The sequence below is a fragment of the Erythrolamprus reginae genome, chromosome Z (genome assembly GCF_031021105.1).
Source record: "Erythrolamprus reginae isolate rEryReg1 chromosome Z, rEryReg1.hap1, whole genome shotgun sequence".
Lineage (NCBI taxonomy): Eukaryota > Metazoa > Chordata > Lepidosauria > Squamata > Dipsadidae > Erythrolamprus > Erythrolamprus reginae.
In genome coordinates, this window is record NC_091963.1 from 41,794,062 (window position 1) to 41,812,107 (window position 18,046).

Sequence of the window (18,046 nt, forward strand, 5' to 3'; positions counted from 1 at the left end):
TGCTTTCGGCACTCAACAACAACCAAAAAAAAAGGTTCACCATCACTGCTATAGGCTATCCAACCAAATAGAGGAAGTAGAGAACTTTTTGCTTGTCAGTTAATTAGTTATGTAGGTAGCACATCACAATAGTAATGCAGGACTTTAACTATCCTGAGATCAACTGAAAGACAAACTTAAATGAAAGATCAAACAGCAGACAACTTTGTCTCTCCAAAAGTAGAGAAGATAGCTATGGGATCAGTCATATTGGACTGAATTCTCACTAATAGAGATGAAATGATAGAAGGGGTTGATTCTACAGGAACCTTGGAATATTGTAATTCAACATTATGCTAGCATAAGCAATAGAACAAAGTAAAACTAGAGTCTTGGACTTTAAGAGAGTTAATTTCAATAAATTTGAGAGATTTTGGATGAGAATCCTAAAGGGAAAACTTGGGAACCTTTTAAAAATGAGATTATATGTATGAAAAAAGAAGATTGGAAAACTTTAAAAACTCTGATTATATCATCACAGTATAGCAGAATACAAATAACAGATTTTTTTCCAAAAGAAACCAGCATGGCTGTATAAAGAACTGTCTGATAAATCAAAAGACAAAAGAGACAAGTATAAAAAGTGGAAGGAGGGGAAGATTACTAAGGCAAAATATTAGCAATTCTGATATCTGTCCTATCCTATTTTCCATCAATGCATCTTTGTAGAATTTACAGGGAAGAAAATAGGCAGTGTCAAAACTGAATGTGAATAATTCCATAATTATATTAATATTTTGATTAATATATTCTCTTGTCATGGATGTTTTGTGTCTTCAATCTCAAGTCCTCTACCAGAGATCTTGGAACTTAAGGGTACTGCACAGAATCTTAGCTGTTCTTAGCTCTGCTCTCCTCTGGGCAGAGTTCTGATGTCATTCCTGGGATCTCATAGAACCACTCTCCCAGGTTAGCAATCACAGCCCCAAGTGCTCCTACCATCACTAGGAGTATTTTATTTTCCATATCCTATTTATATTATATTATATTATATTATATTATATTATATTATAGTATAGTGTAGTGTAGTGTAGTATAGTATAGTATAGTATAGTATAGTATAGTATAGTATAGTATAGTATAGTATATTATATTATATTATTATAATCTTATCTTATCTTATCTTATCTATCTATCTATCTATCTATCTATCTATCTATCTATCTATCTATTTTATTTCTCCTTCAGGCCCTTATGCTTCTTTACATTCTCATAGCCTTTCTTCCTGATTTGCTATTAGTTCTGGTAATTTATTTCAAAGGAATTGTCTCCCTATCACGTTACATAAGTTGATCAAGCTAGTTTTCTTTTACCGTCTTCTTAGCCATTTTACCACTTCTAATAAGAATACCTATTGGGAAAACAGATGGATGAAAGAAAACTTGTCTCTAGATTTAGACAAACCTGTCTCTAGATTTAGCAAAAAGCAAGTTGCTTCCAGTTTAGTTCCAAGTCGTTGTATTTACAGCTAGATTCTAATATAGTTTAATAAAAACAACTCTCCTTGCTGGAAGCCTTGCATATAGATTTCTCATATATTTGACTACCTTTGTTTGCAGTCTCCTAGCAAAGAATGGGCTGATAGAATGGTAGAGGACCTGACACCAGCATTAAATATAATACAACTAGAAGTCTGCTGAGATTCATTGACTATTTTGGCCTGGAAAAAGAAGCCAAAAGAACTTCCCTGCCAATCTTCCCAAGACTTGATCTTTACATTCTCATAGCCTTTCTTCCTGATTTGCTATTAGTTGGCACTACTACATCTATCATATGGATGTATCTTGGTCTTTGTCTGTTTTCATAAGGTCTGGCAGATAGCCTGTCTATCAGGATCAGGAAGTCTCATCAAATCTCAGTTTCCTTATTCTCCAGGCTTCTATGGGATGGCCATCTGGACTTAGCAAGGTCTAGCCCATATTCTGTGCAAATATTCTTGTAGAGAATGCAGTTGCCACTATGTGTTCAACTGTCTCTGAAGCCCTCTGTATAGTCTGCACTTTGTGTTTTTGTGTCAGTAAGATCAGTGCCTCGGTACGGTCTTGTAATCCAGCCCATTCTAGTCACTGATAGGATTTCCCAATGCCTGCTGTCTTAGCTATTTGTTAATGGTACATCCCATGCAGAGTTTTGTAAGTTTCAGAAAGACGCTTTCCTTTGGAGAAAATTTATGTAAACACCCTTTCAAATCTGCTTGTTGGTCTCTTCCACTTCTAAAAAAAAAAATCAAGCTCTTGCATTGCTTCACATTGAGGTGTTTCAAATCATTGTTTGATAGCACCAATAACCAGAAGAGGGTTTTGCAATTGCATGGAAAAGATTCCTTCAAAACTGAACTTCCCAAACAAGGTTTCTGTATAACACAAATGCAATCTTACCACTTCAGCAAGAAAACTTCATTACCTCCCACCAAAGCAAAATGCAGCCGTTTTTGCAAAGACAAAGAAATAAGAAAAAAAAAATCTTATTTCCATAACTGATAGGGAAATATTTGGGATAGTTTACATTTTTGTTAACAAAAAAGAACTGAACACAATTTTGTGAGTGTTATAATACATTTTCATTCTGTCTGCTTAGAAAAATGATCAAAGCAAACATGAGAACATTGAGTGCCATGCTGATTTCATTGAAAGAAATAGAAAAGGTGAAAGTGTTTTTACTTTGGCCAGTTGTTATTGGCACATTTGTAAGATTTTGAGTCAGATGAAATTTGAAGGATACAGTTATAAAATGCCAAAATTCTAGCTGTGGGCTACTATTTTTTGAAATTTTAATGCCCTGACAGAAGCTCAAAAGTAAGCCATGAAATATAATTTTATTTATAGCAAAGTAGAGTATTATTCCTATGGCAATATATTTTGATTGCTTACCCATATATTTTTTCTTGAATCGCCCACTCACCCACCTTGTGAACACTGAAATCCATAAATAAATACTGTAGGATTGAATACTTTGTTCCCTGAAAATGGTAATAATGGCTTCATGGTCTTTGAGAACATTGTGGAATGTCTCTATAACTTTGTTTGTTTTATTGTAGTTTCTAAGTAGTTTGATAACAATGTTATTTTTGTAGTTGTACATGCTATTATAATGCCTTAAACACAGGAGGACGTGGGAATGTCAAGCATTTTACAAGTTGGAAAAAAGCCAATTTTCTGATGCTTTTAGTGCATTTTCATACACTACTCAGAAGCAAGTCCTATTGAGTTCAGATGGGACTTAGTCTAAGTTAAGTGGGTATAGGGTTGCAGCTGGGAACCTTAATTTTGTAATGTATTTCAGACTTTATCCCCATAAAATCCTCCATTATATATAGATCCTAGTAACAACTTAAGGAGTTCTGGTAATTTATTTCAAAGGAATTGTCTCCCTATCACGTTACATAAGTTGATCAAGCTAGTTTTCTTTTACCGTCTTCTTAGCCATTTTACCACTTCTAATAAGAATACCTATTGGGAAAACAGATGGATGAAAGAAAACTTGTCTCTAGATTTAGACAAACCTGTCTCTAGATTTAGCAAAAAGCAAGTTGCTTCCAGTTTAGTTCCACGTCATTGTATTTACAGATAGATTCTAATATAGTTTAATAAAAACAACTCTCCTTGCTGGAAGCCTTGCATACTGACTTCTCATATATGTGACTACCTTTGCTTGCAGTCTTCTAGCAAAAAATGGGCTGATAGAATGGTAGAGGACCTGACACCAGCATTAAATATAATACAACTAGAAGTCTGCTGAGATTCATTGACTATTTTGGCCTGGAAAAAGAAGCCAAAAGAACTTCCCTGCCAATCTTCCCAAGATTTGATCTTTACATTCTCATAGCCTTTCTTCCTGATTTGCTATTAGTTGGCACTACTACATCTATCATATGGATGTATTTTGGTCTTTGTCTGTTTTCATAAGGTCTGGTAGATAGCCTGTCTTTCAGGATCAGGAAGTCTCATCAAATCTCAGTTTCCTTATTCTCTAGTCTTCTATGGGATGGCCATCTGGACTTAGCAAAGTCTAGCCCATATTCTGTGCAAATGTTCTTGTAGACAATGCAGTTGCCACTATGTGTTCAACTGTCTCCGAAGCCCTCTGTATAGTCTGCACTTTGTGTTTTTGTGTCAGTAAGAAGCAAAAAATAATCCAAGGCACTTTTAAAGGTAACCTTATTTAGACACATACGACATGGTATAGCAGGAGGGGAAAATCAGCAGTGGTGTCTATACTGAAAATTCTGAATTTATCCTAACATGGTCACTAAAAGCAGTTCACTATCAAAGATGCTTTTCATAAATATTTACAGCATATTTTGGAATTTAATTAAACCAGTTAAATCTGAAAATTTTGAATTAATACACATTTTAGTTTTAGGTTTTTCTATCTTGTGCCTTTCTGTTAATTAGAATTTTTAAACGTTTAAGCTGTATCCAGTGTATTCATGTCAAAGTGACACGAAACTCTTTGTTGCAAGTTCTATCCACTAGGAATATGAAAAGGTTCAATGTCATTACACCAATGATTTTGAAAACTGTTTGAGTATTCTATAAAAAACTCTGTCCTCTGTATAAAGTCTACTCTAACTTCCCAGGAATATTCTTGAACTTATCTGTAGCAGATCTTTGGATGAAATACAAACCTAGTCAGAGTTATGTATTCTACACTCCCAATTAGAGAGCAGGAAGTCAGATTTCATTAAATTTGTTCCTTCCCTCAATGTGCTGGGAACCCAAGTCCCAAAACTGTTCTGTGAAATTGTAGAAGTGTCAACTCTAGAACAAAGTCTAGGACACACCAAAGGGAAATTATGATACCAAAAAATAGGTTTATGCTATTCACAATATTATTCATAATATTTTTGTCTATTTATTGATCTAGTTTGTTTCTATTTTTTAAAGCATATTTTTAAAACTTTTTTAAAACCCCAAAGATTATATTATTGTGTTTATTATTTTATCCTGCATTTTTAAGAGATGTTTTGGTCATCTCATGGCACACCTAATGCTCCTATTTTCCCTATAACAGCAACCTTGTGCGGTGGATTGGTCTGAAAAACATGACTGGTCCAAAGCTATCCAGCCAGTATTCATGCCTAAGGGAGACCTAGAATTCAAAGTTTCCTAGTTTCTATCTACTGTTCTTCAGTTCAGAACAAATTGGTTTATGAACCACTACTTCTTTGCCTATTTTTTTTTGAAAGCATTCCTATAATATATGACCTTATACCCATTGTTGTGGTTAGCTCTGGCCCAGCTCCTGCCCCAAGGACTGTGGATGTGGGGGAGACATCCACATGCTGCAGGCCTGTTTTTGCCCCTGGTGAATCTGTTGATGAAGGCTCCTCTGACCAAGAAGACATGAGTGACAGGGAGGAGGAGAGTGTGGCAGACAGCTCAGAAGGAGATCAATTATCTAGCTCCTCCTTGGATTCAGAACAAGAGTTAATGATACAGCAATGCATGCGGAGAGCGTTGCATAGGCAACAACAACTGAGAGATTATTATCAAAGAAAATGAGGGCATCTGTGGTTGGGTGGGGCTGTGGTAATTAGGGAGGTTTGGCCATTGTGGAGGATTATCTGATCTTGTGTTTTGTGACTGCTTTACTGACTTTGACCTTTTGTGTGCTGATTTTTCCCCGCTTTGAAACTAAACCAGAGCAAAGTGTGTTTCACTTTGTGAAAGAGGAAGGACTGTAAATTGCCTCACAGCTGCAAGCTAAGTATCACAGAACTGATAAGGGACTTGTACAAATTACCACTTTGTTTGGAGACAAGTGCTCTTTGCTATACCAAAAGAGGGCTTAATTTAAGTGACTTTTCATTATAAAGAACATTGTTTTGAATTTTCAAACGTGTGTGTGTCTGAAATTTGTACCTGTGAATTTTTGGGAGAAGTTTACCAGAAAGCCCGACAGAACAGCCATGATGGTGAACTTATGGCATGTGTTCCCAAAGAAGCACATGGAGCCATGTCGCCTGGCATACATGGCATCGCCTATTCATCTTCAGAGTTTCTGGCACGAATCGCATGTGACAATCAGCTAGCCTTTGTGCATGCGGCAGTGCTGGAAACCAGAAGAGCTGCTCTTCCATTTTCTGGCATGAGCGTGCATGCTGGCCAGCTGATTGGCACATGTACATGCACACCAGTAACTGAAAAACCTACTGGCTAGTGTGCATGCGTGCACCAGAAGTTCATTTTCTGGTAAGCACATGCACCATCATCCTGCTCCTGGCCCAGATAACCATGATATCTAATCAAGAAAACGTCAGGTACTTATCAAGGCGGTCGTTGGAATCAACTCTGATTCAAAGATATCAAAAGAAAAAGAAAAAATCCCAGTGCGTATAATCATGTCAAATAAATTATCATTCCAGTATATCTCCCACAGTTTGTAAATGAAAGAACATTCAAAACTAACAAACCTGATTTTTCTGATGGCATAATTATTAGAAAGATCTGTTCTGGTCTTTCTAGTTTCTGCTCCTGTCCCAGAAATTGCTCTTTTTTCTTCATCAACCACAGTTGTGAGAAATGTATCTTCCAGTTCTAGGAAATGCCAGATTGATAGTGTAGAAAATACTCTTTCTACAAACACCCCCCCAACCCCCCCCCCCCAATCCCTCAGTGGTTCCTTCTCAGATACTCAGAGTTCATTAAATTCTGTGCTGATCTTTTCAGTTTATTACTTTCTCAGAAGGCTGTGACATAGACTTTGGAAAGAGAGAGAACTTTCCAACTTGGCACTGAGGTCCATAACTTCATCGCAGTCATTTGGAATCCCAGTTACTCATACTCATATACTTAGAAGCTCTCTGTGTTGGACTTAAGCAACTACTTGGGCTTATACCACCGTGCTAGTGAAATTTCCCATAAATTATGGTGTGTTTTCTTTAGGGAAGTACTGGAAGTCTGTGAAGCCTTACATCGTGCCAGTTAGCTGTAAGCTGGCTGAAACCCAAGAGAGAGAGGAGACAGAGGCAGTCTCAGCTATGGCCTTACTTTCTGTGGATGTTGAGCAGTCTTTTCTACCAGGACATGGCAGGTAAGTCCAAAAATCTTAGATTTTATTTATTTTTATTTATACTAAAAGTACCAAATAAATTAGTGGCATGACTGAGAAAATACATTAAAAGCACCATTTTCTTTTTGTTTTTCTTTTGTGAAGCTAATCAGTGGAATGGCTTGCCTAAAGAATTTGTGGCTGTTCTAACACCAGAGGTTTTTAAGAAGAAACCAGACAACTATTTGTCTAAGATGTTATAGGGCTTCCGGCTTGAGCAGGTGGTTGGACTAGAAGATCCCTTCCAAGGCTATTATCCTATTAATTGTTTTAAAACTGGAAATGCAGAGAAAAATACATTGGGATTTGGATTCTTGTTTCAGGTGCTTGGGAACTGGTTCAGGACTGGTTGCAATGTCCAACAGTCATGTGACACAATTTGTGATATTTTTGTCAGTTTCAAGTAAAATCACCCATTCATAACAATATGTTTAGTGATGAATGCAGCATCGATTTATTTCAGATTAGCTTTATTACCTGTCACAAAAACTGTTATAAAGTCAGGTTCAATATCATGTGGGTACCTCTCCTTACGACTGGAAAGACCTAAGAAAACATGAAATTTAGTCCCAGTTGCAATCATAAATTGCATACTATCTGTAGCTTATTTCTTGCATCTGTAGATTATTATCACAACTGCAACATTATTATTATTATTTATAGCCCAAGTTTTGTTGAAAGGATTGAGGATACTGAGTAAAGGACAATTGCTATGTTACTGTTCCCAAGATTAAATAAAGCATGTCCCCTTTAAAGCTTTTTAAACACAGCAGCTAAGAGAGTCATCGTACATTATCTTTTTTAAAAGAACATTTTGCTACACCTGGAATGTAACACTATTGTCCACTAATGTTGTAATAAGTGCGTCAAACATTCACCAAGTAATATCTTTAGTATCAGAAGCACGGAGCAAGACAAAGCTTCATGAAAAAAGATGAACAAGTCACTCCCAGGGCTGGCTTCATTGATGCGCTAAATGATTTTCCTATCCAATTGGATTTCATATTTGGATTCTCACTAGTCTGTTCTGTTCTATTTGGATTCTCTTTATGATATAGTGTGTATTGGACTAAACAAACAAACAAACAAACAAACAAATAAATAAATAATAGTCATAACAATAATAATAATTTATTAGAAGTCATACAATTCTGAAAACTTTCAATACTTCCGTATTCTACCCTTTATACATTTTCCAATAAATTCCTTCTATTTGATATATCTACACCTCATAAACATTAAATATTCATTGAGAAAATCATGCACAGGCAGCAATTTTGTTACATTAATTGATTTTATTGCATTAATAAGATAGTTGTAAGCAGGAAGTGGAATATTTTTACTCAAGGCATGCTTAGATATTGCGTTGCCTCCTAAAATGGAAACTAGGAAATTCACCTGCAGAAATGAATTTGAAATGAAATATTGGACTTCACCAGGAATTCTATCAATGCTTTCTGGGAAATAAAATCAGTCAAACCATATTTCAATGTCCATTCAGAATCATTTTATCAGTTTCAAGTCAGGGAATCTTCAGGAGCTTACAGCAAGAGGAACCAGTGTGACTGAAGCATGTGATGAAATAATCCTGCTAAATCTGTGTATGTATTGATCTTGTTAATAGCTGCATGAAAAGACATCTGGGACCCCTAATGTGTACTTCCTTGAATTTCATGATGAAATAAAGATGAAATATAAATACATACTTATATGTAGTTATATGCTTTTCAGCCAAAAAGGGCCCCAGAGGAACTTGCAAAAATCAATACGACAATTTCTTTCCCCAGGATCTCACACAATAATTACATTTGACATAATTCATTTTCTTTTAGAGATAATACAATTAATGAAATATACTATGATTTTCTTATGTATACATATTTGTTAGCAAACTTTAGAAGACCCTTAAGAGTCTCTCCTTAGCTTTTATGGACATATGTAACTTGAAATTTTTTATTTGTAATCTCTGACTTAAAAAAATCATTTACAAAATAAACTGAACATATGATAAGAACCAAAAAATAGCAAACATTTTTGACAGTTTTTTTAAAAGTAGACAAGTGCCTTTAGTAATTTAGTAATTAAGTAGATAAGAGCAGGATAAAAGTAGCACTGTAACTGAAGAGGTTGACTTATATTTTTAAAAAACGAACAAGGAAGTTCCAGAATTATCTTATGCTGATCAAAAGTATTAATGGTTGTGCATTACATTGGCCAAAACCAGGAGTTGCCTTTCTATGAATAAAGTAAATAATCCTTTTTTTAAAAGTGAAATGGGATCAATGAATAACAAAGGATAGTTCATTTCCCCTGCTTGTCAGCTGTTGTTTCACATTGACCAAATACGTCTGACTTGGACATGAATTTAACAATTCTATAAAGTGAAAGAAAAACTGCCAACTCACTTCGCCAATCAAGTATTTCCACATGATGTGTGAATAGTTCAATGCACAGAGCAGTCTCTCTGTCTCTTCTCTCTCTCCCTCCCCCCCAACTTTCTCTAAAAAGTTTTACAGTGTCTCTGTAAAAAAAAGAAAAATACATTGTACACTTCTTACTTTTATTCAAGCCAAATGCTTTTGGCACTTCTGCAGAACAAGGAAGAATCCAAATGGAATAGAATTGGACTGAATCCATTAATGAAAGAAAAGAGAATAAGGAGTCAAAAACAACTAAATCCTTTACAAACGAATTGCTTTTTTTGTTATGAAAAAAAAGTTGTGGATATATTGAAAACAACATTTTGTGTAAGCCACCTAGAAGAGTTGCTTTCTGACCCTAATTACTTGGATAGATAAATTTGGCTGCAATTGGCACATAAAACCTGTTATCTTTAATCCCAAAAATCCAGCAAGTTTTTTTGCCCTAGTCTAAGTATGTTCATCATGAGCTTCCAATGGTAGCATTTGCTTGTAAAGTATTGAGTTGCCCAAGTCTAAGAATTTAAAATGAATTCCATAACAGTTTCTGTTGCAATTAAATTTGAATGTTTCATTCCCAGAGTCTATGCCAAAATGGATGTTAGAAAAAACTAAATTTCTGCAAGTATCATCCTTCCCTGAGGTGGGGTGAGGGAGGATGGGGATATTCACAAGGATCTACACACTTCTATGAGTTGTCAATCTGAGAATGTGCATCAACTCTCGGATGCTAGTGAGTGAGAGTGGCTATCTGGAGACAGAGTGGGCAGCGGGCACTTTGGTGTTAGCCGCCTTGTACTTGGTGACAGTGGCCAAATTTCCAATGCTTTATAATGAGCCAGCATTCCCGACCCTGCTGCGACTGACGCTGAGAAGAGCGCTGAGAATTGGGGGCTGTGAATCCAGAGTTGCTGAGCCAACATGTGGGAGACATTGACGGAGGCACTGCCAGAGCACATGGGGATGAGCCAACTTGTGAGAGAAGGTGCCAGCCAACTTGTGAAAGAAGTTGGCGGAGGCGCCGTTAAAGTTTAGCAGATGAGAGGACCAAGGAGACTTAGCCAAGCTGCTAGGGAGAGCTAACAGTGAGGCAAGGGGACTCTTTCCACTACCACAAGGTTACAAACCCTGAAGAACCAGCAGTTAATGGAGCAGAGGGAGACTGCAGCCGACTGTGATTATTTAAAGCTATTTATCTTTTTATCAAGGTTGTTTGATGATTTTAACATGGTAGTGGCCTCTTTCAGCAGACTCTCTAGGCTTTGCACTCTTTGCACTTTATATTTTCAAAGAACAATACTTGAACTGTACCAGACTTGGAGCATTATGCACATTTGTGCTTAACTAAATTTTAGATTAATTTTTAATTGATAGGGTTTTAGTTTGTTTTGACTGGGTTGGGTTTTCAGGATGTATGGATGGGATACTGGATTTGAATGGAGAAAATGGATGGAATGTATGGATTGACCTGCCGATGGAAGTGGAGGCTGGATGAGTGGGGAAGGAAATCTCTGGAGTGACAGAGGGCCAGAGTATTACGATAATTATGGGAAGATGCAGGTATGGGGGTAGGCTGCTCTAGGTTAACAAGAACCTGATGCTTGAAAGTGGTTCCCTGTTCCAATCCCTTGGAAGCATCTAGCTCAATCCTGGGCTCAGGCTGCTGCTGCTTAATACCAGGTTGGTAAATAATAAAGCTCCCCTCATCTGGGATTTACTTCTGGATGAGGAGGACGGCCTGGCAGGTGAGACTTGGCTGGGTACCAAGGGGGTGTTCCTCTCTCTGAGATGTGCCCAGCCAGGTTTCAGCTGTGGCATCAGCCATGACCTCAGGGAAGGGGGGGAGGAGTGGCAATCATAGCCTGTGAGACTTGGCTTATGCAAGCTCACTGCCCCAGACATATTGGGTTGTGAGTCCTTCCTTGTGAAGCTGGACCTACAAGTTCAGGTGGGCTTGTTCCTCACGTACCTGCCTCTCAATTGCGTGGCAACAGTCCTACCTGTGATACTCGAAGAGGTAGCTGAGTTGGTGCTGCATTTCCTCAGATTAATCATCTTGGAGATTTCAATGTTCTGTCAGTTGGCAAATCCTCTGGACTGGTGCAGTTGGTGTTAGTAGGGGATCAGAGGTCAATTTCTAGGCGCATCCTTTGTGGCATGCCTCAGGGGTCTGTCCTCTCTCCTCTTCTGTTTAATATCTACATGAAACCACTGGATGAGATCATCTGCCAGAATGGAGTGAGTTACCATCAGTACGCAGATGACTGTCAGCCATATATTTCCAATCCATGCTAATTCAGCAAAGCAGCAGAGGTAATGTGCCAGTGTCTGGAGGGTGTAAGGGTTTAGATGGGTGCCAACAGGCTCAGACTCAAGCCTGAAAAGATGGAGTGGCTATGGGTATTGCCTCCCAATGACACATCCATCTGTCCATCCATTACCCAGGGAGAGGGAAAATTTTGCCCCACTCAGAAAAGATCTGCAATTTGGGAATCCTCCTTGATCCACAGCTGTCATTGGAACATCATCTTTCGGCTGTGACAAGGGGGATGTTTGCCCAGGTTTGCCTGGTGCACCATTTGTAGCCTTATTTGGACAGGGAGGCTCTTCTGACAATCATTCATGCCCTCATCACTTCAAGGATTGACTACTGCAACATGGGGCTACCTTTGAAGAATGTCTGTAGACTGCAACTGCTGCGTGAGCAGTCACGGGCCTCCCTAAACATTCCCATGTGTCGCCATCACTCCACATCCTGCATTGGTTACCCACTGGTCTCCAAACACAACTCAAAATTTTGGTGTCGACCTTTAAACCCGTACATGCCCTACCCAGATTACCTATGGGACCATCTCTTGCCTCATCAACTGGCAGGACCCATAAACTTGGCTTTCTCCAGGTCCTGTCAGTCAAACAATACTGGCTGGAGGGCCCTAGAGGAAGAGCCTTCCTTGTGGCAGCCCCTGGTCCCTAGAATCAACTATCCCTGGAAATTTGCATGGTTCCCACTATTCTGGTTTTTGGAAAAGCTTTAAAACATACTTATGCTGGCAGTCTTGGGTCTGTTGAGTTTGTTCCCTCTGCTCCAGCCTCTTTTTAGTTTTTGATTAGTGGAAGTGTATGTGAATGTATTGATAATAACGTTGAGCCGGGGTGGCGCAGCAGGTAGAGTGCTGTACTGCAGGCCACTGAAGCTGACTTGTAGATCTGAAGGTCAGCGGTTCAAATCTCATCACCGGCTCAAGGTTGACTCAGCCTTCCATCCTTGCGAGGTGGGTAAAATGAGGACCCGGATTGTGGGGGCAATAGCCTAGCTCTGTTAAAAAAAAAAGTGCTATTGCTAACATGTTGTAAGCCGCCCTGAGTCTAAGAAGAAGGGCGGCATAAAAATCGAATAAATAAATAATAAAATAAATTAATGTTTTAGGGTGTTTTTAGATGTTTTAATTAACTTTGATTTCTCTTATTGTTCTGTATTATTATGCTGTAAGCCGCCCTGAGTCCCAGGAGAAAGGTGGCCTAGAAATCGAACAAACAAACAAACAAATAAACAAACAAGCCTATGATGGAGTATATTTAGACCATTCAGGAACATTTTACATTGAAAATTTTGATTGGTACTTTTACTCACATTAATTAAAAATCTACATATATTTTCTTTCACTAGAAAATCGAAATATGTTGCACATACAGTAATGTATATTTAAAGTACCAAATGTCACCTCCTCCCACAGTTTTCTTACACCTTTAATTAACTGCAGAGGACTACTTTTTGAAAATACAATTCAATAAAGTCTCTCTTAATTTTTAAATACTCTAGAAATCTCTTACAAGCCACACAAATACATATCATTTTATAGAATATATGAATTTGATTAATTTTTCCTATTCTCTATATTCATATTGTAAATTATTTATTTATTCATTCATTCATTCATTCATTTATTTATTTATTTATTTATTCGATTTTTATGCCACCCTTCTCCTTAGACTCAGGGCGGCTTACAACATGTTAACAATAGCACTTTTTAACAGAGCCAGCATATTGCCCCCACAATCTGGATTCTCAGTACTATGTCAGTATTTCTGAAAATGCGATCTGAAGATCCAAGACTCACTGAAGAATCTGCAAAAACATTTGCCAAGTATTAAAAATATTTGCAAAATTTAAAATCTTATCACTGTTCTCATTATTATTATTTGTTAAAAATATGCTGATTTTTATGAAAATCATTTTACATATGTAATATCTAATTGTTTAACAGTTATTTTACACGATTCTAATTAGCATTAAAATATCAATAAATATAACCCATATAAACAAAAGCCCTTTTGAATTATCCATAATTTTTAAAAATAGGAAGAGGTTTTGAGAGCAAAAAGTTTAAGAAACACTGAATCTAAAATCTAGAATAAATGTTTGAATGGAATGCCAACATTAATAATGATAATGTGTGAAGATGAATTAGAAATGTCTATAAAAATTTTCACAGGACAGACCTCCATCACTGATTGTTTGTTAATGCCTATCTCTTTCTCAAAACCATAAATCATCTTGTTTAGCATTTGTTTGTTCATCCCAGTTCAACAATAAGAGTACAGTGTTCCCTCGATTTTCGCGGGTTCAAACTTCGCAAAAAGTCTATACCACGGTTTTTCAAAAATATTAATTAAAAAATACTTTGCGGGTTTTTTCCCTATACCACAATTTTCCCAGCTGCTGACATCATATGTCATCTCCAAACTTTCATCTGCCTTTAATAAATATTTTTTTTAATAAACTTTAATAAATAAACATGGTGAGTAATAATCTAAATGGTTGCTAAGGGAATGGGAAATTGCAATTTAGGGGTTTAAAGTGTTAAGGGAAGGCTTGTGATACTGTTCATAGCCAAAAATAGTGTATTTATTTCCGCATCTCTACTCCGCGGAAATTCAACTTTCGCGGGCGGTTTCGGAACGCATCCCCCGCGAAAATCGAGGGAACACTGTATATTACAATAAATGATAAAATAAGATTAATGTTAAACAGCATTCATACTAAAGCAGGACAAGATTTTTACACAAATGGTATAAGGTGTTACTTATATCCTTAAAATAAAGGACATTTTTTTCTTAGAACAGGAGTAGATTTTTTTTCCAGGTTGAAAGTAATTATAAGAAAGGAAGACAAAATATCAATTGCAAGGTTTTTTTGCAAATCAGATTCAGATATGAAATATCTTTAATTGTGTTATTTTAGAATGCAATGCCTACTATAATTTAGGGCTCAGTAAACCTAATTTTTCTGGTAAAATAAAGCCAAATTTTGGAATAGCAAAAATAAAATGTAATTAGCTTGGCATATCAAATTACAGGATTTAAGCTAATTAGTGGCTGACATATTTTGAGAGTGTCCTAATCAGCTATCCTTTCCACTTAACTTGATTTACTAAGATCTTTAAAAGAACTACTGCCTCTGTCATCCTATTCACAGAGTGGGCTTATTTGTTGTTGTTTGCTTTATTTATATAAAGGAAGAAAGAAAGAAATATTAAAGCATTGCAAAAAGAAAAAGAATTACTGTTTCCCCTTTTTTCTCTGCTTGTCATGCATATATAGATGCATATTTTATATGAAATTTTGCATAATATATAAATAAAGGATTGCTACATTTCCTTGACAATATCCATATATAATTTACACTGATGGACAACTTACACACAATTTGTTAGTAATATCAGTTCTTCAATCCACTAGGTAATTGGGTTCACCAATACTTTCTGTTGCTGTAATCGGTGTGTATCCTGGCATAAATATGTCGGTCCAGCTGCTAGAAATTTTATTTATTTTATTTTATTTATTTATTTATTTTGTCCAGTACACAATGAGGGTTTTAGTGGGTATATATCTATATACACATAGTAAAATACATGATGAAGGTTATAGAGGAGATACTTATAGTAAAATATATCTAAGAAATAATAGAAAAGAAGATATAGTAATAGAACATATCAATGAAAGAATAGAAGAAGAGATATAGGAATAGAAGAAAGGTATAGGAGATATAGGAGAGCAATAGGACAGGGGACGGAAGGCACTCTAGTGCACTTGTACTCGCCCCTTACTGACCTCTTAGGAATCTGGATAGGTCAACCGTAGATAATCTAAGGGTAAAGTGTTGGGGGTTTGGGGATGACACTATGGAGTCCGGTAATGAGTTCCACACTTCGACAACTCGGTTACTGAAGTCATATTTTTTACAGTCAAGGTTGGAGCGGTTAATATTAAGTTTAAATCTGCTGTGTGCTCTTGTGTTGTTGTGGTTGAAGCAGAAGTAGTCGCCGACAGGCAGGACATTGCAGCATATGATCTTGTGGGCAATACTTAGATCTTGTTTAAGGCGTCTTAGTTCTGAACTTTCTAGGCCCAGGATTGAAAGTCTAGTCTCGGAGGGTATTCTATTTCGAGTGGAGGAGTGAAGGGCTCTTCTGGTGAAGTATCTTTGGACATTTTCAAGGGCATTAATGTCTGAGATGTGATATGGGTTTCAAACAGATGAGCTGTATTCGAGGATGGGTCTGGCAAAAGTTTTTTAAGCTCTGGTAAGTAGTGTGAGATTGCCAGAGCAGAAGCTTCGTAGGATTAGGTTTACAACTCTTGAAACCTTCTTGGCTATGTTGTTGCAGTGGGCTTTGGCACTTAAATTCAAATAAGATTATTTCATTTCCGCACCTTATTTATCTTTATCTTTACAAAAACATAATAATGGATTATAGTTGGAAAGACACATTTGATCAGATAACATAGAATTCAGAAAATCAATAATTTCCTTACACCTGGAGTAAAAGATATATTCATCATGTTGAATTAGTCAGCAGGAATAGAGCAGCCTGGCTTTTGAATGATCTGTTGTTGTAGTCTGATGTCTGCTCAGCCTTATTTGTTAATATATCCCACGGAACACAGAATTCTGTTATTTTAAGGTGACTGGTAAAACTGAGACACAACATTTGTATATGTTTAGTAATGTTAATACAAAACTCACTTTCCTGAGAAATTAATTTTTCTTGAAATTACTCAAATATACATTAATCAATATATAATGCACTTTCCAAAATTTACAAATATTTCCCACTCCATTTTTGCTCTGAAGTTGCTTGGAAAATGATTTCTGGATCAACCTGTCAAGGCAAGTTAATAGATGACCAAAAAGTAATAGATACCTTTTCCCATCAGGAAATGAATAGAGTTTGTTTTTCATCCTGAATTCCCATTCTACTAGAAAGTTGTTGTTCTATTTCAATCACTTTCCATTCTTCATGACTTATTAGATATAATTTCCCAAGATTGTCTGTCAATAACTACTTATTTAAGTTCTTGTAATTTCATGTGTGTGTCATGGGGAAGGGGTAGTAACTCCCCCCTTGTTTTTTCACAATCTTTTTTTTTATTTTGATTTTTTCCAAGCATCAGAGTTTCACAAGCAGAGTACTCTGGTTTTGCTTTGTCTAATACCAAATCATGTGGCCTCTTTGTAGTCCAAGGTATTCTCAATCATGTTCTGTAGCATCATTATCAAAACACAAACATATTTTTCCTTGTTTAGTCTTTCTGGACTTTCACGCCCATATATTGTAACCAGAAAAATGATGTCTTTGCCAATAGTACCTTTATGGTTAACATGATGTTTCTACAATTATTCCTTTGTCCAAGGTTTGTAATTCATTATTATTATTATTATTATTATTATTATTATTATTATTATTATTATTATTAGGATTTGTATGCCACCCCTCTCTGGGAACTGGGGATGGATAATTATCTTTCTGCCAAGTAACATGGTTATAGTTATTATCACTGTGAAGATTTGAGCCTAGGAAAATTAAGATTATGACAGGTTCAGTTTATCCTCTTATCTATTTTCATGGTTTGACATTGCTGACATAATTTTTTAAAGAAAAAATATTGAGGAACAGACTAGCTTTCCCTTTTTCTTTTTTGAACTTAACAAGATATTCCTCAAGTTTGCCTTATTTCCCAGAAGGTATCCCAAAGTAAACCTAGTCAGGACCAAGAATGCTTGCTTAACCTTGTTTAACTGATACCATTTCTATTAATATTGCTTTAGATTCTACTCACTTGATGTTGAAGAGTTCAGTAGGTGCAATGATTACAAAATCTGAACTTGTTTTCCTTTCTGTCGATCCTGTTAAGAAGGTCTCTTGCTGCTTACCTAAGTCAGCCAATGTTGATACTCCTGCTATCTAGCTGTCTGTTGATGGGTTCCAGAAGTCAGAACATTTTTCTGGTTTTCCTGTTACAGTGATAGTGGCAGTGGTAATGATGATGGTATTGGGAATAAAAATATTAAGGCCCTAAGGTGTCAAAATGAGTATCATAGCTGAGGCAGACATTTGAATTTTGGCTTCCTCATTCCTACTTTGACTGTAAGCCTAACAATTACATTGACATGTAGATTTATTTCCAAATACATACGAACTTGCTGTGCAATACATGATGTTTGTCGCAGCCCTAAGAAAACTTGTATTTTG

General features: G+C 36.5%; 1 protein-coding gene across 1 annotated transcript in view; it reads left to right on the plus strand.

The window, feature by feature from the left end:
* LOC139153806 (histone deacetylase 9-like) overlaps positions 1-17,762 on the plus strand; it is a 159,573-nt gene extending 141,811 nt beyond the window's left edge. Inside the window, exons 12-14 of the mRNA XM_070728219.1 lie at positions 6,927-7,074; positions 16,962-17,038; positions 17,623-17,762. Of these exons, the coding sequence (XP_070584320.1) occupies positions 6,927-7,074; positions 16,962-17,038; positions 17,623-17,762 (365 nt within the window). The remainder of the gene's footprint in view (positions 1-6,926; positions 7,075-16,961; positions 17,039-17,622) is intronic.
* The last annotated feature ends 284 nt before the right edge of the window (positions 17,763-18,046 follow it).